The sequence below is a fragment of the Rutilus rutilus genome (genome assembly GCF_951802725.1).
Source record: "Rutilus rutilus genome assembly, chromosome: 16".
NCBI lineage: Eukaryota > Metazoa > Chordata > Actinopteri > Cypriniformes > Leuciscidae > Rutilus > Rutilus rutilus.
In genome coordinates, this window is record NC_140224.1 from 37,329,646 (window position 1) to 37,354,084 (window position 24,439).

The 24,439-nt window shown below is 40.5% G+C and overlaps 2 protein-coding genes across 4 annotated transcripts in view; one reads left to right on the plus strand and one right to left on the minus strand.

The window, feature by feature from the left end:
- The window catches only part of grem2b (gremlin 2, DAN family BMP antagonist b), a 7,964-nt gene extending 3,221 nt beyond the window's left edge, over nt 1-4,743 (plus strand). The window contains exon 2 of the mRNA XM_084433769.1: nt 3,494-4,743. Coding sequence (XP_084289895.1) covers nt 3,495-3,983 — 489 coding nt within the window. The 5' untranslated portion in view covers nt 3,494 and the 3' untranslated portion in view covers nt 3,984-4,743. The remainder of the gene's footprint in view (nt 1-3,493) is intronic.
- A 3,166-nt stretch (nt 4,744-7,909) lies between these two features.
- The window catches only part of fmn2b (formin 2b), a 120,809-nt gene continuing 104,279 nt past the window's right edge, over nt 7,910-24,439 (minus strand). For all 3 annotated transcript variants that reach the window (XM_084433744.1, XM_084433743.1, XM_084433745.1), the window contains 8 exons: nt 24,189-24,335; nt 24,024-24,083; nt 23,808-23,928; nt 20,595-20,687; nt 19,839-19,890; nt 19,116-19,265; nt 8,809-8,890; nt 7,910-8,171 (listed from right to left, as the gene is read on the minus strand). In XM_084433744.1, the coding sequence (XP_084289870.1) occupies nt 8,145-8,171; nt 8,809-8,890; nt 19,116-19,265; nt 19,839-19,890; nt 20,595-20,687; nt 23,808-23,928; nt 24,024-24,083; nt 24,189-24,335 (732 nt within the window). In that variant the 3' untranslated portion in view covers nt 7,910-8,144. The remainder of the gene's footprint in view (nt 8,172-8,808; nt 8,891-19,115; nt 19,266-19,838; nt 19,891-20,594; nt 20,688-23,807; nt 23,929-24,023; nt 24,084-24,188; nt 24,336-24,439) is intronic.

Below are 24,439 nucleotides of genomic sequence, written 5' to 3' on the forward strand. Positions count from 1 at the left end.
ATAAAATGCCAGTAAGTAAAATTGTCAAGAATAATCATTGGAATAATGAATTATTCCACCATGTCATTAATCAGTGTAATCACAGGATCATTCGAGTGAATTAATGAGTATTTTATATATATATACAGAGAGAGAGAGAGAGAGAGAGAGAGAGAGAGAGAGAGAGAGAGAGTTGTATATTAAGTCAAGCTATTTAATTGCCTGGTTTTTGTGTCACTTCCTGTGACCTCACCCATCTTCCTCGACCCTGATCAAAGGTCACGCCCTTCCCGTTTCCCTCAAATGGCTCCTGACCCCTGACCCCTGCTGACCCGCTCCTTCTGAAGGATTAGTTCTCAGTCCAGATCTACTGCGTCTCACAGCAGAACTACAGCGAATAAACTGTGAATAAACTGTGATAATGTGAGGAATGTTGAAGGTGTTTTGACTGAGAATCAGAGAAGAGAGAAACACTTCTGTCACTTAAAGACTGAAGGACTAAATCAAACAAAAGTTCCTGGATTCTCGTGACCTTCAGCCGTGAAACCCTGAAGCTGAGGGAGACACTCGAGGGCCCGAGACGCTGTACAGTCACTGACTCCGGAACAGTTTCTCTTGTGCAACAGAACACAGAGAGGAGAAGGAGTTCGGGGTCGTGAGATTGATGAGGCGTCTCTGCCGAGGCTGCGATATCAAACTCAAGAACATTTCAGCAAAGGCTCGCATTCGTCATCGCCGAGCAAACAGCCGAGACTCCGGAGCGAGTGTGGATTCCTGATGTGGACGAGTCAGGGTTCAGAAAGGAAAAACACAAGCCTGGAGATTTCTAATCAAGAGCAGGGAAAACTTTAAAGGAAGGTTCAACCTTGACGCTCTCTGGAATGAAACCAAGAGCTTTGATTCATGAAAAAGAGCCGCTTTGTAAATATTTCGTTTATGGGAATGAATCACTCACATTTGTTTTTCCTTCCGGCGATGCCACATCTGGGCTAAAGATGTCCGGCGTGATTGACGGATCGCTCTCTCTCGTGCCAGAGCCGTGATCGCCCGTCGCTGCTCTCCTGACTGCAGACACACTGACAGATTAGAGTTAATCTGTGACTTCCTGTCTTCACAGGAAACGGGGCGAAACCTCGGGGTGAAACGCTTCGACTCCCCAGAACTCACTTTAGAGATGATGATCAAACTGACCCATCATAACTAGTCAGAGTGAATATTCACCATACATATGTGTGTGCTACTTTAATGTGAATCATTAGATGGTATGACTCGTAACTTCTGGCATGAAATGAGCTCAGGTCTGTCTCCGCATGACAAAATGTGTCAGAATGCAGTTTAGAACATTACTAATGCTACAATATTGGGTTATGAAAGTAATGTGTTACAATACTAGGTTAAAAAAGTAACGTTTTACATTATTGGGTTAAAAGTAACGTTTTACAATATTGGGTTAAAAGTAACGTGTTACAATATTGGGTTAAAAGTAACGTGTTACAATATTGGGTTAAAAGTAACGTGTTACAATATTGGGTTACAGACCTAATGTTACAATACTGGGTTAAAAAAGTAACGTGTTACAATATTGGGTTAAAAGTAACGTTTTACAATATTGGGTTAAAAGTAACGTGTTACAATATTGGGTTAAAAGTAACGTGTTACAATATTGGGTTAAAAGTAACGTGTTACAATATTGGGTTACAGACCTAATGTTACAATACTGGGTTAAAAAAGTAACGTGTTACAATATTGGGTTATGAAAGTAACGTGTTACAATATTGGGTTATGAAAGTAACGTGTTACAATACTGGGTTAAAAAAGTAACGTTTTACATTATTGGGTTAAAAGTAACGTTTTACAATATTGGGTTACAAAAGTAACGTTACAATACTGGGTTAAAAAAGTAACGTTTTACATTATTGGGTTAAAAGTAACGTTTTACAATATTGGGTTACAAAAGTAACGTGTTACAATACTGGGTTAAAAAAGTAACGTTTTACATTATTGGGTTAAAAGTAACGTTTTACAATATTGGGTTATGAAAGTAACGTGTTACAATACTGGGTTAAAAAAGTAACGTTTTACATTATTGGGTTAAAAGTAACGTTTTACAATATTGGGTTACAAAAGTAACGTGTTACAATATTGGGTTACAGACCTAATGTTACAATACTGGGTTAAAAAAGTAACGTGTTACAATATTGGGTTACAGACCTAATGTTACAATACTGGGTTAAAAAAGTAACGTGTTACAATATTGGGTTACAGACCTAATGTTACAATACTGGGTTAAAAAAGTAACGTGTTACAATATTGGGTTAAAAGTAACGTGTTACATATTAGGTTACAAAAGTAACGTTTTACATTATTGGGTTACGAAAGTAATGTTACAATACTGGGTTACAAAAGTAACATGTTACAATATTGAGTTATTCCCTAAAAAGTTACATTTTATGGTAACGTCTCCAGTGTGTAACTGCTATAATAAAAAAATGATAAAAACCCTTGCTATGTGCAAACTGAGACGTGTTACAGCACTTGTACACTGTTGCCCTCTGTTGGTCCGATTGCTTCTATTGTTCTCCTCATTTGTAAGTCGCTTTGGGTAAAAGCATCAGCTAAATGATTAAACGTAAATGTTAACTGGTATCTCTCGGTGTGTTCCAGGATGAGCTGTAAGAGTGTGTGTGTGTGTAAGAGTGTGTAACGTATCTCTCGGTGTGTTCCAGGATGAGCTGTAAGAGTGTGTGTGTGTGTGTGTGTGTAAGAGTGTGTAACGTATCTCTCGGTGTGTTCCAGGATGAGCTGTAAGAGTGTGTGTGTGTGTGTGTGTGTAACGTATCTCTCGGTGTGTTCCAGGATGAGCTGTAAGAGTGTGTGTGTGTGTGTGTGTGTGTGTGTGTGTGTGTAAGAGTGTGTAACGTATCTCTCGGTTTGTTCCAGGATGAGCTGTAAGAGAGTGTGTGTGTGTGTGTGTGTGTGTGTAACGTATCTCTCGGTGTGTTCCAGGATGAGCTGTAAGAGTGTGTGTGAGTGTGTGTGTAAGAGTGTGTAACGTATCTCTCGGTGTGTTCCAGGATGAGCTGTAAGAGTGTGTGTGAGAGTGTGTGTGTAAGAGTGTGTAACGTATCTCTCGGTGTGTTCCAGGATGAGCTGTAAGAGTGTGTGTGTAAGAGTGTGTAACGTATCTCTCGGTGTGTTCCAGGATGAGCTGTGAGAGTGTGTGTGTAAGAGTGTGTAACGTATCTCTCGGTGTGTTCCAGGATGAGCTGTAAGAGTGTGTGTGTAAGAGTGTGTAACGTATCTCTCGGTGTGTTCCAGGATGAGCTGTAAGAGTGTGTGTGTGTGTGTGTGTGTAAAAGTGTGTAACGTATCTCTCGGTGTGTTCCAGGATGAGCTGTAAGAGTGTGTGTGTGTGTGTGTGTAAAAGTGTGTAACGTATCTCTCGGTGTGTTCCAGGATGAGCTGTAAGAGTGTGTGTGTAAGAGTGTGTAACGTATCTCTCGGTGTGTTCCAGGATGAGCTGTAAGGTGGCGCTGTTGCTCCTCGCTGGCGCGCTGTACGTCTCCGCCGGCCGGAAGAACCGTCCACAATCCTCCATCCCGTCGCCCTTCAAGCCCGGCTCCAACGCCTCGGACCGGCGCAGACAGGAAGTGCTGGCCTCCAGCCAGGAAGCGCTGGTGGTGACGGAGCGCCAGTACCTGCGGAGCGACTGGTGTAAGACCCAGCCGCTGCGTCAGACGGTCAGCCAGGACTCGTGCCGGAGCCGGACCGTCATCAACCGCTTCTGCTACGGCCAGTGCAACTCCTTCTACATCCCGAGGCACGTGCGGAAGGAGCAGGAGTCGTTCCAGTCGTGCTCCTTCTGCCGGCCACAGCGCTTCACGAGCCTCACGGTGGAGCTCGAGTGCCCCGACCTGCAGCCGCCCGTCCGGTTCCGCAAGATCCCGCGGGTCAAGCAGTGCCGGTGCATGTCCGTCAGCGTGTCCGAGGCCGGCAAACTGTGAGCGTTTACTGGAGCTGGTCCGAGCTCAGAGACCCTGAGGAACACTGATGCTGTCCGAGACACACGGGATCCAGAAAACACTCTTAGAAAAGGAAACCTCAACGGCTTCATACTGTATACAGGACCTGGTACTCTCTTAAAGGGATAGTTCACCCAAAAATGAAAATGAGCCCATGATTTACTCGCCCTCAAGTCATCCGAGGTGTGTATGACATTCTTCTCTCAGACGAACACAATCAGAGTTATATTAAAAATGTCCTGGTTCTTCCAAGCTTTATAATGGCAGAGAATGGCCGTTTCTGTTTGAAGTCCATAAAAGTGCATCTATCCACAGGGCTGGACTGGGACAAAAAAAATCAGCCCTGGCATTTTGGCCAAGACTGGCCCACTACATAATATGTACATGATCATAAAACATATATTTTGACACATTTTACAGCGTCTGCTTGAAGGGCCTGTATCTAATTTTCGCGCTATTTCTCTGCACAATTCCTTGCGTTTCTTCTCCTTCTCTCAGACTATTTTGCCAGATACACACTGACACTGCACACTCACTCAAAGCCCAGAGGGGGAGGTGTTTAAAGACGTGATTGGGCCAGCCCAGTGTCAATCAAGAAAAGAACCAATGGGCCGCTGGGCGGGTCTGTCAGGGAAAAAAAAGTAACGACCAATGCATTACACTGGCACTAACCCAGCGTCGCCAATTAAGCAATACAAAACGAATGGGCCGCCGATGTATGAGTTTTATGGGCCGTTTAGCCAAAAAAAAAAAAAAAAAAATGTATGAGATGTATCGGCCCAAAAAGCACATCGGCCCACCGGGCATTACCAGTCCAGGCCTGTCTGTCCATCATAAAAGTGCATCTATCCATCATAAAGGTGCTCCACGGCTTCATACTGTATGCAGAATCTTTCACTCTCTTAAAAATAAAGGCTCAAAAGTGGGTTTTCGTGGCGATTCGGTTCCCTGAAGAACGGAAGGGAAAGATTGAAGGTTCGATGCCAATAAAGAACCTTTATTATTAAGAGCGAGAGGTTTCCATCATGGGGTCATTTCATGAAATTATAGTGGAACCAAACAAAATTAACCAGTTTAGACATTCGGACACTTCACACCTCAGTCTTCTAATATTAGGGCGATTCGGTTCCCTGAAGAACCTTTCACTCTATAAAGAATGGAATTGAAAGATTGAAGATTGAACCTTTATTATTAAGAGCGAGAGGTTTCCATCATGGGTCATTTCATGGATTTGAGTTTTAATTCAGTTTGTTTGGTTGCACTCTTCAGACATCCTGACACTTTACTCCGAACACTCACTAATACTCTACTGAGAGCGAGCTCACATGGAGTTACTTATAGTTTGTAGAATGTCTAAAGCAGGCAATCGAAATAAAGTTAGAGCTGTAGCTCAGACAGTAGAGCAAGGTCATGGGTTCGATTCCCAGGGAAAGCAAGAACTGATGAGAATGTAAATGTGTATCTTGAAATGCAATGTTAATTGCATTGGATAAAAGTGTCTGCCTAATGCATAAATGTAAAGTTATTTGGGGTGAACTCTGAGATAACTTGGGAAAAGTGTCCCAATCATCCTATGGCAAAGAGTCTGAATCACCCTGAGTTCACTTATAGCTAGAAGAATGTCTAAAGTAGGCAATGTGTAACTTTTAGTTTTAATTACATTTTATGAATTAAGCAGCTCATAAACACACTTTATCACTAGAAATAACCTGTTAAACATGAAAGTATTATGCAATAATTTGATCCTTTTTTCCCTAAGAGTTCAGACTGGTTATAGAGATTCTATAGAAATATGGTACCACAGAATATATATATCTATATGTATGTAGAGAAACAACTGAAGTCTATATTAAAACTATGGAGTTTATTGTCATTGATGTAAAGCAGTTTTTCTTCATCAGTTTGCGGAGTTTGATGATCATTAGCATTAGATCTGTCACTTACACTATGTCTCTTCAAAGTTGTAAATAAAACAAAGATTATTGGAGTACGTTTTACAAGAAAACACCGTTTCAGAGTTTTTGCTTCAATTCCTCATTTAAGTCAGTGTTACTCGCCGTTTCTTTGTGAAATGTACCGTTTCTGAGTGAAAGTTTCAGAGTAAATAGACCAGATGTTTCTGTGTAAATCCAGCCTGAATCCAGGCAGATTTGTGTTCGCTGGTTTTGACGGAAAGTCTGTGTAACAGATTTAAAGGCCTGTTCACACCGAGGATGATGAGATTAATCACAGTTTACACGAAAGACTGTGTTTTGGCCCTTCACTTACACGATAACAGCGTTTTGGGGACTGAAAACACAAACGTTTTAAAAAACGACACACCACAGGATCACTTTCTGAGCCTTTTCTGGCTTTACCAGGAAAACGTATTTGTTCGTTAAATAAAATGAAGATTATTGGAGTAGCGACGTTCAGTCAATTACTTCAAAATTCACTTTTAATTCATTGTGTTACTCTACCTGCTGATTCTGTGTGAAATCCAGCAATTCTGAGTGAAAACTGTCTCTACTCCACTTTTTCCCAGTGTGCGATCATGTTCACCATCTGGAGCATCGCTGGAAAGATCGACGCACTTTCCTTCATTCTGACGGATAAAGTGTTCCTGAATCACTGCAGTAAACCGGGACTGGAAGAGAAAAAGGGGAGAAAATTACGTTTTAAAGCACGCGTTTGAAAACAAACCGGGAAAGTGACGTGAAAGGATGAGAAAACCGAACGATTCTTAAGTGAATTCCAGCGTATTATTTATGGAATGTTCATTAAATCGGGAAAATGATCACAAGAGTGAAGCATCAGTTATAGCGAGAAATATCATAACTCATATCAGACATTCTTCCAGTCACATTAAAGGAGAACTCCGGTCAATTTTAACATTGAGCTCATTTTTTTGTACATTTGGAGTGCTGTCAGTACAGAGAACAACGACACAAATCGGTGTTGCCTACACCGTGTTATCCTCTTTTTAAAATTTGCACCCTGTTGACTTCAATGGGGCAAGTTTTAAACCTGCTTTTAGCCTCTTAACATCCTTGATGTGTCATTACAAGTGCACAGGTCATGTGAGTGATTCCTTCGGGGTGAACACGGGTTAATCTGACTGCAGTAGATGTGAAAGATATGAATAAAAAATGATGTTTATTCAGCCAGCGCACATACCTGTATTTACATCCTGTTTTCGGTCGAAGTCCACAGTAGTCGATTGTCGAGTTCACGCGCGTGATCATAGGTACTAAACCTATGCGCGTGAACTCGACAATTAAATAATCTCCTTTAAAATATTAGTTGGAAATCAAAATGAGAATTAGAAATGTAAACTTAAGTTTCAGTTGAAGCACTAAAATTATTAATTGGAAATGAATCAAAACTAAAACTGAAATAAAAATCAAATCAAACCTAAACAGCAATAAAATAAATTATTTTTTTAAATATTAAATATTACACTAAAACACTGGTTCAAGTAAATCTCAAATCAAGTGAAATAAATAAAAATTTTGAATTTATTAATCGCTTTATTTTACATAAATTACAGTCTTCTCCAAACGTCCGGATACAAACAGTTATTGCACCCGCAGCGCAGACGGACCCCGCCTCCCACACGGACATGCTAAAAACAGACCTGAACGCCACATGAAGATGTTCATAACATGTACATTCAATTAAAAAACATCATTTTAAATACTTAAGTGAGAGTGTGTGGATGCAGCAAAACAATATTGCATAATTTCACAAAAACACTGAGTTGATTTCCTGAACGTTCCGCTTGTGTTGGTCCTCCAGCACATGAAGTGTCTCTTCCGGGTCCTGTAGGCTCGGCTGTGCTTTGAACATGATGAGCTGCGCTGATTAAAAGCTTGTGACGCTCCAATGCTGATGTTCACAGATCAAGCTTCCAGATTTCTCTTTCCCGGTTCTCTATTAAAAATAAAATGACTTTTTTTTTTTTTTTGATGACGTTGAGAACTTCAGCGAGGATTGTGGGAATTCTGGAGCAAACATCTGATATGTTCGTCAGCGCACAGGATATGACATCACATTCTGAGGGCCGATCACTTCCTGTGTCCGTACGGCAGAAGTAACACTGAAGCTGTGTGTGCGAGAGCGGATTAAAGATCGAACAACAAGAGCGTTCGTTCCTCAGACGTCTCATATCTTCATACCCAACTTCGCTTTCTGAGGGAGACAAAAAAAGAAAAGAAAAAAAGACCAATTTAATTATTAAAATAACGTTACGCTGTTTTAAAGGCCTCTAATGTTGTTTAGAGTCTCCTAGCACAGGTTTACATGCATCTAAAGTCCAACACACTCTAATGTCCTCATAATCTCCACTGCAGCTTCAGCTCTTTCCTCATCAAGGATTCAGGCTCTCTAAGCTCCGCCTCTCTGAGAGCTGCTCTGCTCTGATTGGTCAGAAAGCAAACGCTCATTATCATATCTGAATCTCAGCTCTTGATCACAGTGATGCGAACAGTGACGATGGCGTGGGTTTTACCGTATCAATCTCAGAAAACAGCGTCTTCTCCACATGAACAACACGAACCAAACTCTCCCAGTCTCAGATACACTACAGTGTTTGAGGGCGGAGCTAAGAGACGCTGATCAGCCAATCAGGACCACAGGCAGACATTATGCAAATGAGTTACAAACCTACGCAGGTTCAGCAGGAAGTGAGACTGAATTACTGATGAAGTGAATATTCAAATGCATTTGGCAGACATTTATCCAATGTGAATTATACTGAAATTGAAACAGAGTGTGTGTGTCTGTGTGTGTGTGTGTGAGAAGAGAGAGATAAATAAATGTGACTTACAATTCCAGACGCGTGTTTGGGTTTGACGCTGTACGAGGCCTTTTCTTTGACCTGTCGGAAACACTCCTCAGCCGCCTTCAACCTGAGGAGACGGCAGAGAGACAAATGAGTCAACACACACACACACACACACACTGAGGAGACGGCAGAGACAAACGAGTCAACACACACAAATCAGGATTTTCTGTAAGCAGCGTTGAAACGAGTGTTGTGAATGCAGGACAAACAGAGGAGGTTCGTCTGTTTAACTGTAACAAGTCTTGATGGATCTGCTCTCTGCTCACACTCTCTCTCACACACACACACACACACACACACACACACACACACACACACACACACACACTCTTTCGTCTCTGTTTAACTGTAATGAGTCTTGATGGATCCGTCTGCTGTTCGGAAGTTATTAAGATCTGACCGTCTGAACAGATGATTGAGCAGCGCAGGAGCGGATCCTTCACACACACACACACACACACTCTTCTTCTGCAGGTCATGTGAGCATTTCATGACCTCCAGCCAGTGAATAAAGCCCGAGCTCCATAATAGGCCATGTTCAGAGTCACACACCAACAGGGAAACACACACACACTCACACTCATGAACACACACACACGAACACACACACACACACACACGAACACACACACACACACACACGAACACACACACACACACACACACACACACACACACACACACTCATGAACACACACACTCTTGCATTATTAATAGAGAGAATGAATGTGTGGCTCGATCTGGAGTTTGAGAAGGAATACATAGTTGCAATGATTTTTTTGTTCTTGTCCTGTTTATGCTGCTGTAACATCTACATTTTAATTTGAAATTAATAAAGTTATTATCTTCTAAATGAATGCATCACTCTCATCCATTGCATTATTAAATCTGATAATCAGCATGATGAGGGATTTCCGACACTACAGAGCCGAAGCTCATAAAGCAAGAGGGATTCAGAGCCGAGACTCGGCTGAAGTGCAGCAGAAGTGTAAAGCAAACACGTCGAGTGTTGTGATGTATTTGGCTGCTAAGAGCTCGACATGTTTACAGGAGGGAGAATTATGGGTAAAAGGCAGAGAGATATTCTTCCTGCACATCAGGAGCAGCTTCTTTAAACACCGTAAATACATCCAGGAACAGATCCATGTGACGGACCGGGACACGAGACCAGACCAAACATGGTGTTTCAGCCACTCGGGTCACGATCCGCATCACTTCCTGCCGGGCCTGATGAACACATCAACACACAGTTCAACTGTTCAGCGGTTCAGGAGAATAACAGCAGAAACACGGCAGCTCCACAGATTCACAGGCTCAGAGTCATATGACAGGAGGAAGGAAGGAAGAAGGGAAGAATAAAACAGTGAAATGAAATCAGAAAATAAAAAAAATAAAAGAAAGAAAAAGATAGAACTAACAAAGAAAATGCATAAAGAAACGGATCAAATTATAAAGAAAAAATGTAAACAAAATCAAGCCAATTAAATAAGAAAAAATAACACTAAAGAAAAAAAGAAAAAAGGAACAAAAAGAAAAAAAGAAAAAAAAGGAACAAAAACAAAAAATAAAAGAAACAAAGAAAAAAAACAATGAAAGAAAAAAAACATGAAATAAGAGAAAAAATAAAAATAAAGATAAATCTAAAACAAAAGAAAAATGAAACTATAAATAAACAAAAGGGATATAAAACAAAAAAATCTAAATAATAAAAAGAAAAAAGGTGTATTTATTTAAAATAAATTAAAAATGATAAAAAGTATAAAAAAATTATATATATATACACTTTTTTAAATGAAGAAAAAAAAAGAAATGAAATCAAGAAAAAAAGAAAAGAAAACTAATATATAGAAAAAATAAATAAAAAAATTTATATAAAACTATAAATAAGGACGGCAGGCATACAGCAGTGCGCTGCTCATGTGTTCGAGACGCTGATGATCTTTTACGAGGTTCTACTAGTGAGAGTGTCGGAGGTGTTCGACACACAGACTGACTTTATGATCTAATATCACAAACGGCCTGTTAAACTGAAGCGTATAAACACGTCCTGTGTTGAGTGCTGCTCAAAACACTCCAAGACTTCAGACCATCTCAACCCAACAAAACTACACTGCAAACACTACACTAAAAACTACACTGCAAACACTACACTAAAAACTACATTACAAAAACCAGACAAAACTACACTATAAAAACCAGACAAAACTACACTGCAAAAAACGACACAGCAAAAGCTACACCGCAAAAAGTTACACTGCAAAAACTACACCGCAAAAAACTACACCGCAAAAGCTACACTGCAAAACCTATACCGCAAAAGCTACACTGCAAAACCCATACCGCAAAAGCTACACCACAAAAGCTACACCGCAAAAAGCTACACTGCAAAACCTATACCGCAAGCTACACCACAAAAGCTACACCGCAAAACCTATACAGCAAAAGCTACACCGCAAAACCTATACCGCAAGCTACACCACAAAAGCTACACTGCAAAACCTATACAGCAAAAGCTATACCGCAAGCTACACCGCAAAACCTACACCGCAAAAGCTATACAGCAAAAGCTATACCGCAAAACCTATACCGCAAGCTACACCGCAAAACCTATACAGCAAGCTACACCGCAAAACCTATACAGCAAAAGCTACACCGCAAAACCTATACAGCAAAAGCTACACTGCAAAACCTATACAGCAAAAGCTACACCGCAAAACCTATACAGCAAGCTACACCGCAAAACCTACACCGCAAAAGCTACACCGCAAAACCTATACAGCAAAAGCTACACCGCAAAAGCTACACCGCAAAACCTATACAGCAAAAGCTATACCGCAAGCTACACCGCAAAAGCTACACCGCAAAAGCTACACCGCAAAAGCTATACCGCAAAACCTATACCGCAAAACCTATACCGCAAGCTACACCGCAAAACCTATACAGCAAAAGCTACACCGCAAAACCTATACAGCAAAAGCTACACCGCAAAACCTATACAGCAAAAGCTACACCGCAAAACCTATACAGCAAGCTACACCGCAAAACCTACACCGCAAAAGCTACACCGCAAAACCTATACAGCAAAAGCTACACCGCAAAACCTATACAGCAAAAGCTACACCGCAAAACCTATACAGCAAAAGCTACACCGCAAAACCTATACAGCAAAAGCTACACCGCAAAACCTACACCGCAAAAGCTACACCGCAAAACCTATACAGCAAAAGCTATACCGCAAAACCTACACCGCAAAACCTATACAGCAAAAGCTATACCGCAAAACCTACACCGCAAAACCTATACAGCAAAAGCTATACCGCAAAACCTATACCGCAGGCTACACCGCAAAAGCTACACCGCAAAAGCTACACTGCAAGCTACACCGCAAAACCTATACAGCAAAAGCTACACCGCAAAACCTATACAGCAAAACCTATACCGCAAAAGCTACACTGCAAAACCTATACACAAAAGCTACACCACAAAACCTATACCGCAAAAGCTACACTGCAAAAGCTACACCGCAAAACCTATACCGCAAAAGCTACACTGCAAAAGCTACACCGAAAAAGCTACACTGCAAAACCTATACACAAAAGCTACACCACAAAACCTATACCGCAAAAGCTACACTGCAAAAGCTACACCGAAAAAGCTACACCACAAAACCTATACCGCAAAAGCTACACTGCAAAAGCTACACCGAAAAAGCTACACTGCAAAACCTATACAGCAAAACCTATACCGCAAAAGCTACACTGCAAAACCTATACACAAAAGCTACACCACAAAACCTATACCGCAAAAGCTACACTGCAAAAACGACACAGCAAAAACTATACCGCTAAAGCTACACTGCAAAAGCTACACTGCAAAAACGACACAGCAAAAACTACACCGCAAAATCTATACCGCTAAAGCTACACTGCAAAAGCTACACTGCAAAAACTACACCGCAAAAAACTATACCGCTAAAGCTACACTGCAAAAGCTACACTGCAAAAACGACACAGCAAAAGCTACACCGCAAAACCTATACAGCAAGCTACACCGCAAAACCTACACCGCAAAAGCTACACCGCAAAACCTATACAGCAAAAGCTATACCGCAAAACCTACACCGCAAAACCTATACAGCAAAAGCTATACCGCAAAACCTACACCGCAAAACCTATACAGCAAAAGCTATACCGCAAAACCTATACCGCAGGCTACACCGCAAAAGCTACACCGCAAAAGCTACACTGCAAGCTACACCGCAAAACCTATACAGCAAAAGCTACACCGCAAAACCTATACAGCAAAACCTATACCGCAAAAGCTACACTGCAAAACCTATACACAAAAGCTACACCACAAAACCTATACCGCAAAAGCTACACTGCAAAAGCTACACCGCAAAACCTATACCGCAAAAGCTACACTGCAAAAGCTACACTGCAAAACCTATACACAAAAGCTACACCACAAAACCTATACCGCAAAAGCTACACTGCAAAAGCTACACCGAAAAAGCTACACCACAAAACCTATACCGCAAAAGCTACACTGCAAAAGCTACACCGAAAAAGCTACACTGCAAAACCTATACAGCAAAACCTATACCGCAAAAGCTACACTGCAAAACCTATACACAAAAGCTACACCACAAAACCTATACCGCAAAAGCTACACTGCAAAAACGACACAGCAAAAACTATACCGCTAAAGCTACACTGCAAAAACGACACAGCAAAAACTATACCGCTAAAGCTACACTGCAAAAGCTACACTGCAAAAACGACACAGCAAAAACTACACCGCAAAAACTATACCGCTAAAGCTACACTGCAAAAGCTACACTGCAAAAACTACACCGCAAAAAACTATACCGCAAAAGCTACACTGCAAAAGCTACACTGCAAAACCTATACACAAAAGCTACACCACAAAACCTATACCGCAAAAGCTACACTGCAAAAGCTACACCGAAAAAGCTACACCACAAAACCTATACCGCAAAAGCTACACTGCAAAAGCTACACCGAAAAAGCTACACTGCAAAACCTATACAGCAAAACCTATACCGCAAAAGCTACACTGCAAAACCTATACACAAAAGCTACACCACAAAACCTATACCGCAAAAGCTACACTGCAAAAACGACACAGCAAAAACTATACCGCTAAAGCTACACTGCAAAAACGACACAGCAAAAACTATACCGCTAAAGCTACACTGCAAAAGCTACACTGCAAAAACGACACAGCAAAAACTACACCGCAAAAACTATACCGCTAAAGCTACACTGCAAAAGCTACACTGCAAAAACTACACCGCAAAAAACTATACCGCTAAAGCTACACTGCAAAAGCTACACTGCAAAAACGACACAGCAAAAACTACACCGCAAAAACTATACCGCTAAAGCTACACTGCAAAAACTACACTGCAAAAAACTATACCGCAAAAGCTACACTGCAAAAAACTATACCGCTAAAGCTACACTGCAAAAGCTACACTGCAAAAACTACACCGCAAAAACTATACCGCTAAAGCTACACTGCAAAAACTACACCGCAAAAACTATACCGCTAAAGCTACACTGCAAAAACTGCAAAAACTACACCGCAAAAAATACACCGCAAAAACTATACCGCTAAAGCTACACTGCAAAAACTACACCGCAAAACCTATACCGCAAAAGCTACACTGCAAAAAACTACACCGCAAAACCTATACCGCAAAAGCTACACTGCAAAAACTACACCGCAAAAGCTACACCGCAAAAACTATACCGCTAAAGCTACACTACAAAAACTACACCGCAAAAACCTATACCGCTAAAGCTACACTGCAAAAACTACACCGCAAAACCTATACCGCTAAAGCTACACTGCAAAAACTACACCGCAAAACCTACACCGCAAAAACCTATACCGCTAAAGCTACACTGCAAAAACTACACCGCAAAAACTATACCGCTAAAGCTACACTGCAAAAACTACACCGCAAAACCTATACCGCAAAAAACTATACCGCAAAAGCTACACTGCAAAAGCTACACTGCAAAAACTATACCGCTAAAGCTACACTGCAAAAACTACACCGCAAAACCTATACCGCAAAAAACTATACCGCAAAAGCTACACTGCAAAAGCTACACTGCAAAAACTATACCGCAAAAGCTACACTGCAAAAGCTACACTGCAAAACCTATACCGCAAAAGCTACACCGCAAAAAACTATACCGCAAAAGCTACACCGCAAAAGCTACACTGAAGCTCCTGAAAGTTTTCAGTGAAATTAAACGGCATTTTTAAAACCAGGATTATTTCTGAGACACAAACACTGGATCTAAATAAAGGAGAGTGAACAGTGAATGTGCATTAAACTAATGAAACGCCGGATTCACATTAATGAGTAAAGAGTGACAAAGAGTGTTTTAAGGGATAGTTCATCATTTACTCATTACAAACTCAGACTTTTCTTCATCTTCAAAACACAAAGATATTTAAAATGAAACCTGAGAGCTTTTTGTCCCTCCACATAATCATGTCTCTTCTATTAAACCTCTCGATTCATATGGATTAATTTTATGACGCTTGTGTGACATTTTTGGATCTTCACTGCAAAAAAGTATTTTTGTCTCGGTTTCCAGTAAAGATATAAATTCTAAAGATTAAGATAAATTTACGATATTAAGTCTTGTTTCAAAAAGTGAGTTATTTTGCTTCTCCAGTTAAATAGAAATACATTTTTTAGAAAAAAAAATGAGGAAGAAATTATTTTTTTTGCGTCGTAAAATTAATCCATATGAATAGAGTAGTTTAATTCAAGAGACAGAATTATTTATTTTTTTGCTGTGTTTTAAGTGTTACCAGTAAAAGCGCAGTGAAATGTTTGGTTGCAGCCTTCAGACCCGCCGGGGTTAAAGAAACACACACACACACACGAGTGGCTCCGCTGAGAGCTCTCAGTGTCAGACAGATCAGTCTCTCTCGGCTCCAGAAGACGAGACTCACACAAACCACAAGCTTTCAGGACAAATTGGGGCCGAGAGACAGAAACTCTGTGGGGTTTTAGGTGGCGCTGGTGGAGAAAAGCAAACACTTTAGCAGCAGATCGAGTGATTAACAGGCCAGCGAATGTCAAAGGAAACGCAACACTCTCTGGGAACTCGTCTATCAGAGTCAGACGTGTCGCTTCGGAGAGATAAAGACGCTCTGTGTCGAATAAAGCGCTTCTTATCACTGCAGGAACCAGTGAAAGACCAGCCCGGCTCTTTTGTACATCTCCACGATCGTGTTTCGGATTATACGCCACAGATTGAGTTTCAGGCCCTGGCGGACGAGAGCTAAGCGCTAACCTCAGCGCTGCACAGGTCGGAGGTCAGAGGTCACGGTGATCGGGAATCAGTCAGAAGCAGCAACCGAGATGTGATGTGGGAAACACACGGGTCAGAGACGCAACACTAACCGCAGCGCAACAACGTTTATGCTTTCATATTAATATTAAAGGAAGGGAGAGAAACATATATAAAGCAGAACATGTACATAAATGTGTAGAAAGAAAAGGAAAGAGAAATAAATGAACAAAAACAAAAAGCAAAAACAAAAATAAATAGAGAACAAAAACAGAAAAATAACCAAACAAAAACTAAACTATTATTAGACGGATAACACAAAACAACAAATTAGAAAAAGACAAAAAACAACAAAGCATTAAATAATTAAAAAGAAAAGGAAAAAGAAAAGAAAAACAAACCAATTACATGAAAAAGATGAACAAAAATTAATAAAAATAGAAAAAAAATTAATAAAAAGAAAAGGTAAATACAAGAACAATAAGGTAAGAGAATTAAAAAAAATTAATAAAAAAAGAAAGAAAATAAATGAACAAAATAAAATGAAAAGGGCAAAAAAGAACAAAAAAGAAAAACAAATATATGGAAAGAAAAATATAAATATAAATGAATTAAAACAAAAAATGAATAAGAAAGAAAATGTGAAAAGCAAGCAAAAAAAAAGAGAAAGAAATTTAACAATTAAAAGTAAAATAATAAAGAAAGAAAATACAGAGAATGACAATTAAGACAAAATTAAATAGAAATAAAAGAAAAAGAGCAAAGCAGGCAAAAAAAGAATAAATAGAGGGAAAAAATGAAGCAAAAGAAGAGAACAAAAAAAACAAATAAAAAGAAAAATAGACAATTAAGACAAAATAAATTAATAAAAAATAAAGAAAGAGTGAGAGCAAAGCAAGCAAAAAAAATTAAGAGAAAAATAAATGAACAAAACAAAGAAAAAAACTTAGGAAATTAAAGAGAATAACAATTAAGACCGATAAAGAGAGCGAGTGAAAGCGTGAGAGTGTGTGAGGACAGATGTAGAGAGAGATAGAGGTCCTCATGAATAATGTAGAGCTGAAGGGCTCGTCTGTGTCTGCTATCGTGCCGCTCCATCGCTCCACTGGAAGCTAGCGTACCGCGCCGGTCCTCTTTTCATTAGCGGGGTTACACAAACACGCAGGGTTCATCGACGCGCTCTCGCTCTCAGAGCAACCCTAATGTGGCAGATATCATCTAATATTAAACACATGGCACAGGTTATGGAGAGCAACGATCGCCTGAACGCCATCTTTAGTCTGAGGCATTTCTCAGAGAAATCTTGTGTCACTGTAAACCTCAAGAAATGGACTAACCGTTAATTCACTAGAAGAGGCGTAGTCGACCGAACCGTTATTAGTCGTTCAGACGCAGAGGAAAAAAACTTGAAAAAGTGTCGAAATCCCGCAGTCTGTGACGGACAGATCGTTAACAAACCTTCGTCTATCATTCATCACATATGGCGGATATCACTTGAAACATGCAAGTAGCAGCACTTTACACGTCGCTCTAATGCTAACAGAGATAAATGTGTGTTATTAGACTCATAAGTGTTTGTGTGGAGAGAGTGTGTTACTGCAGGACACACACATCACAGCATTTCACTCATAATACTCCGTCAGTTTTGGTCATACGATAAGAGTAACGCAACTGTAAAGGGTCCACTTTTATTTCTCTAAACTCACAATAACAAACAAATTGTTGTGCTTTTGTAAAACAATGGCGCTTTCTGTCGATTCGGTCTTGAACTCGAGCGCGCCACAAATGAACCGAAACTCAGACATGAGAAATATATCTATAGAAAGCTTGACATGTTTACATTTGAATGAACAGATTCAATGGAAAATAAATATTCTCAGATTATGTAATCCGAATGAAACGAGCATATAGGCGGCGATGACGAGTCCGCATCGTTGACTTAATAATAATACATTTTATTTATAGGCGCCGTATGTGAAACTCAAGAACATGCAGATAAAACGCATTAAAAAAAAAAACTACACTAATAAAATAAATTACAATTTTTAGAGTCTCATTCAGTTTTTTCAACGACACTCATAATCATGACGTCTGCCGGTGCGCCGTGGCTTTATGCGTGGCTTTATGCGTGGCTTTATGCTTGAATTAGTGCGCTGATTAGGCTATACGCATTTTATATAGGCGCATTCAACTAAAGGCGCATTATTATGATTTATGGCTTATTAAAATAAACGCAGGATTAGTCGACTAATGCTTACATGACCGACTAGAAGAATCTCCAGTCCAGGGCAGATCTACAGATTTATGATATTTGTGCTGGAAAACAAGAGAGAAATAGTGATGAAGAACATGATTTTTTTCCGCAGGATCATAAACCGTCAGACTCATCTTTGATCTTCACACACATTCAGTTCAGAACACACACACAGAGTCCAGAACGCACACACACACGTTCAGTCCAGAACACACACACACAGAGTCCAGAATGCACACACACACGTTCAGTCCAGAACACACACACACGTTTCTCTGGAAGATTCAGGAGCGTCTAATTCCAGGAATGCTGATCCGTACACTTTTCCGTGTCAGAACAAAGCTTTCCTCAATCACAGATGAAAAGTGTAACCAACACTATACTGCTGTATGTTCCCTCTGAGAGAGCATATTTCAGCCCTTCCCATGATGCACCTGTGGACAGCGTGCTCAGGTATTTGCATTAATCCCACATTAAATCACGCAGCTGGACAGCAGGCGTTCCTAAAACACACCTCGGCCTCGGAAGACGTTCCCGCAACACTTGAAGAGCGAAGACTCGACAGAAAGGACTTCATAAATCAGCCTGAGCTTCTTATTCTCCATTATGCCACAGTGATCCGGGACTAAACACTGAGGCCACGGAGCACACACACACACACACACACACACACACACACACACACGTACCTCTCCTGCAGGATGACCTTGTTCTCCTTCTTCCAGGTGTCTTTAAAGTCGCTGGAGAACTCGTGCCACACGGAGAAGAAGGTGTTTGGAGAAACCTCTTTCTCTCCGCCTTTGGCCTTGACCGAGAAGAACACGCACAGATCCAGGAACCTGTGACAAACACACCGCTTTCAGAGAGATGCGAGAGTAATTCAAGATAATGGAGATCAGGACACAAGAATTCCTCACGGATTGAACAGAACGTCTCCCGCTAATTCCAAGTGGAAACACCAAAAAAAACTTTTTTTTTTAAACTAAGAATTTAAGATAAATTCTTAGTTCGTAAAATGTTCCTCGGTGTAATTACTGAAAAAATGTCATCATATTTTGTCTTCGAGAAGAAAATGACAAGTTTTGTCTTTATAACAAAAAAAACAACACGAACATTCTTAAATGCTTTTGGGAATAAAAAAAAATATTAACTTAATTCTTAATAAAGGAAGAAAATAATTTAGTGATGCCTGTTAACGTTCAGTTTTCTGGGTTATTGCCCCCCCCCTCGGTTAGACGTTAGATAACAAAAAATAATTGTGAAATACATATTTTATATAAAATAAAAGTGTTTAGTTCAGCAGATTTGCTTTACAGGAAACTTAAAATGTCTTTGCTTTGCTAATTCTGTCCTTTTTTAATAGAAAAAGTAACAGCTTCAAAATATGTGTAATGGCAAAAATGACTTCCTACATTTTGTGGGTTTCACTGAGTTGCTTCTCTTGACATTCCAGCTCAGTTTTTGCTGTAAAAAGAAGAAAATACATGTTTTTAATCTTTAAATGTCATAAGAGTGGGTTCAAAACATCTCCATGTGAGCTTACGGTTATAATACAGAGTTTCACCAGTAACACCATCATGTCAATAACACTCATCTCCAGCAGCAGTGTATGAAAAACACACACTTTCCCAGGAAACAGAAAGAAGAGTTCAGCTCGAAACCAAAGTCATTCACTGACGCACACATGAGAAACGAGCTTCAGCAGAACGCATTCAAGTAGTGTGTGTGAAAGTCAGTGACGTCTCGTTGCTGATCAGGAGGACGAGCAAAAGATCAGTGTGTGTTTTTAGCTCAACTTCTCCTGTAAACACTCACTGCGTGTGTGTGACCGTGAGTGAGTATGTGAATGAGAGAGCATGAGAGTGTGTGTATGAGAGTGAGTGAGTGAGTGAGTGAGTGAGTGAGTGAGTGAGTGAGTGAGTGAGTGAGAGTGTGTGAGTATGAGAGTGTGTGAGTGTGTGTGAGGGGCTCTGGAGGACACTCATTAGCAAAGCTGGCCTCTAATTTTCACCCACGGCAGGAGAAACCGGATTAAAGCGCTGATTAAGAGGATCCTCCGGAGAGAAGAGGAATTCTGTCCCACTGACGGGAAACATCCCAGGAATTCCCGTTTAATCGACACCAGTCATCGGGAATGAACCGAGCCGAAAGATTCCCAGTTCACTCACCTTCGCTGACGAACGTCTCCATCTGGTCTTTAAAGGGCTGCAGATGCTCTTCCGTCGAGACCGAGCAAACCTTCTCCACCTGAGCAGTGCATGCTGGGAAACAGGACCACAGTCAGAAATAATGATCATATAAACAGAACCAGTGTGTAATAAATTACAATAAGGTTTCATTTGCTTTCTACATTATGAACTAACAATGAAAACACTCCTAAAGCATTTATTAATTTAACGCATTCGTAAATTTAAAAGTTGTATCTGTTAATATTTAATGAGCTTAACATTAACAATGGACAATGGACTATATCTGCTCATGTTTCATGAACGAAGCCCTTCATATACAGTATGTACACATTCAAAATGGCATTTATGAAATAAAGGGTTTTTTTTAAACTAAGTAAATAAGGGTTATTATAGTTAAACTACAACCATAAATAAACATGTTACCTAAAATAAAATAAATGTTAACTGAAATATAATAAAAACTGTAAATAAATGCAAGCGCACTCAATTCTGCTTGATGATTCAAGACTGTCAAACGATCATCAAGATCTAATTATTTTATTACTAATGCGGTTTCCACGTCTCAAAAGCACAGGGAATGATTCTCCTGACCTTTGACCTCCAGAAGGGTCAGAGACCGACCTGAACACATCTGCAAACATCATCAGGACGGTCCTGAGATTAACCCGACAGAAGTGACACACACACACACTTTAGCGCATCAGAAAGGCTCTTCGGTCCTCGTTTAGACGCGTGTGAACCGTGTGAACCTGCGCTATTAAACACACACACACACAGAAGAGACAGAAGCTTCACGCTGTTCAAAGACCGAAGCGAGCAGAGTGTGTGGATAAACCCGGGATTAGACGCGTTAACCTGTGAACCTCAGAGATTAGAGGAGGAAGAAGAGCGAGGGGAAATCCTCACTTCCTTCCCAGAAACCATCGCTCATCCTCAGCTAAAACATGCAGCAATTACTGCAATTAGGGTCAGGGCAAACAGTCTGGGCAGAGGACCATTACCCAGAGTTCTAGACAGAGGACCATTACCCAGAGTTCTAGGCAGAGGACCGTTACCCAGAGTTCTAGACAGAGGACCGTTACCCAGAGTTCTAGGCAGAGGACCATTACCCAGAGTTCTAGGCAGAGGACCATTACCCAGAGCTCTAGGCAGAGGACCATTACCCAGAGCTCTAGGCAGAGGACCATTACCCAGAGTTCTGGGCAGAGGACCATTACCCAGAGTTCTAGGCAGAGGACCGTTACCCAGAGTTCTGGGCAGAGGACCATTACCCAGAGTTCTAGGCAGAGGACCGTTACCCAGAGTTCTCCCTCACACCTCCAGAACCACACATTCCTCCAGCTGAGGGAAACCAGTCTCCACTGGGCTTTGATGAAGTTTAAAAACATACATAAGGGTTTAAAATCTGAATCCATTCTAGAGTTTTTATTTGTTAAAATGGTCGCCAATACATGCATTATATACAGTGTGTGCAGAATTATTAGGCACGTTCATGTTCTGATCAAGTTTTCCAGGCACATTTTACCAATTCCAAACCACATTTATATATATTATATAAATACCCATAGTATATATATATATATTAGTGCTGGGCAACGATTAAATGCATCCAAAATAAAAGTTTGTTTACATAATATATGTGTGTGTACCGTGTATAATTATTTTGTATTTATAAATACACACATATGCATGTATATATTTTTAAGAAAAATTTGTTATTTATATATAAAATATTTATAGATATTATAAATTACACACACACACACACATTATGCAAACGCAATTAATTTACATTGAACAATGAACATTTGACTCTGTTTTGCATCTGTTGTGTTGCTGAACATCAGTGTTACTCCAAATATTGATTTCTTAATTCTTGTAAAGTTAAAGCATGATGTTTAAAATGAATATGAACTTGTTTTCTTGGCATTATTCAAGGATAAAAACATCACATCTTTTTTGTTTGACAATTTCTGCTAATAAATTACTTTTTATTTGAAAATGGGAAGAAATGTTATCAGTAGTTCATAGAATAATTTTTATTTTTTGTATTTCCCTCAAACACATCTCAGGGTTCCTGCAGGTTTCAGTTAGTCTGAAGTTAGTCAAAGACCCCGCGGGAACCCTGCATCTATAAATGGTGAATCCAGAGAAACGGATCATTTAAGTCAGTTTTATCCAGAGCTGTGTGTTCAGTACGGTTATCTTTCTAAATGTCAAAAGCATGTTAACAAACATGTATTTATTACTTCAATGAGTTCATCGTTTCTGTATTAAATCATTACATAGTTTAAATTAATACATTTATAGCTAACTGTGATTTTGTATATTTTTGATTTGAAACGATGCGTATTGTGAAAAATGCTGTTCAAATAAATGTGAATTGAAACTGATTTACAAAGTTATCAGTTTGTTTCTTTCCATTTCCAGCCGTGTTTGACAACGCAGAAGCCGACGCTGTGTGTCAGTCATACTCTGATCTCTAGATGAGGCTCTGATGAAGTCTGTGCTGATGGTCAGCTCTGTAACCACGAAGAAACGAAAACAGCCAATCAGAGTGAAGTCAGCCGGAGCGATTACAGGCTCTGTTCCCTGGAGCGAGTGTGTGTGTGTGTGTGGGTGTGTGTGTGAGTGATCGAGTGTGTGATTGATCGAGGCCGTATCAGAGACGTAAACTAAAAAAAATTGAGGAACTGCGTTAAAGTGGAACAATAAAATGCACGAAGAGAGAAATAATGTGAAGTTAAGGCCTGCTAACCATTTCAAAAGTGTTAACGACTTCCAGCCCATTAGCAGCTGACCTTAGCAAACCACTGTGTGTTTTAACAGAGACGGATCACAACGCTAACGCTCACTGCTGCACATGTGCAAGGAATCATTGTCAGTTATTCCTGATCCAAAGCTCTTATGTTGATCTGACACTGTAGCAACAATCATAATTCAAACTACAATCAATAACCTTCAGACTTCAAGGCCTTTTCCAGCTTTCAGCCAAAGCTCGTCAATCCACTTCTCTCCAGTTAGAAGGATCACTTTAAACTACCAAAACCAGAGCCGAACCGGGAAGATCTCTAGCAGAAGAAAGATCCTTTTTAGCGTGTTGAACACGAGGGCATCTGGATCAGGTTCTGTACATCGAGTCACACACACACACACACACACACACACACACACACACACTCTTAACTGTACCTCGCAGATCTTTCCGGAGTCTCAGCAGATCTTTAGTCAAGTCCTCAAACTTCATCTGAGAGGCCTGGAACAGGTCTTGAGGTTCTGGGAGCGGAAACACACACGTCTCCCTGCCCGCGTCCTGAAACACACACACACACACACACACACACACACACACACTGAAGACTAGTAAAGACTATGCTGTTCTGTGAGAGCATCATATATGAACCTCACCTCATCAAAGTGTCTCAGGTAGTACGACACGATGTACACCAGCAGACTTTTACTGTTGTCCTGAAAACCAGAGGAGAAAAGTCAGCTGATCGAAACCAGTTAAAAAGTATGTGTGTGTGAGCATGTGTGTGTGTGTGTGTGTGTCTGTCTGTCAGTCAGTCTTACGCTGCTCTTGACATCCTTGAGTTTGGGCAGAATGTCCAGGGAAAACCCGTCTGCTTGACCTCTGGTTCGATTCCCTCCATTCATGAAGTTACCAAACGCCAAAACTAAACCGAGAATCTTCAGCACTCCAGAACCGCTCTGAACAGCCTGGAGGAGAAGCACAGAAACACGGATTCAGAACAAAACTGGAACGTCTGTGTGTGTGTGTGTGTGTGTGTGTGTGTGTGTGTGTGTGTGTGTGTGTGTGTGTG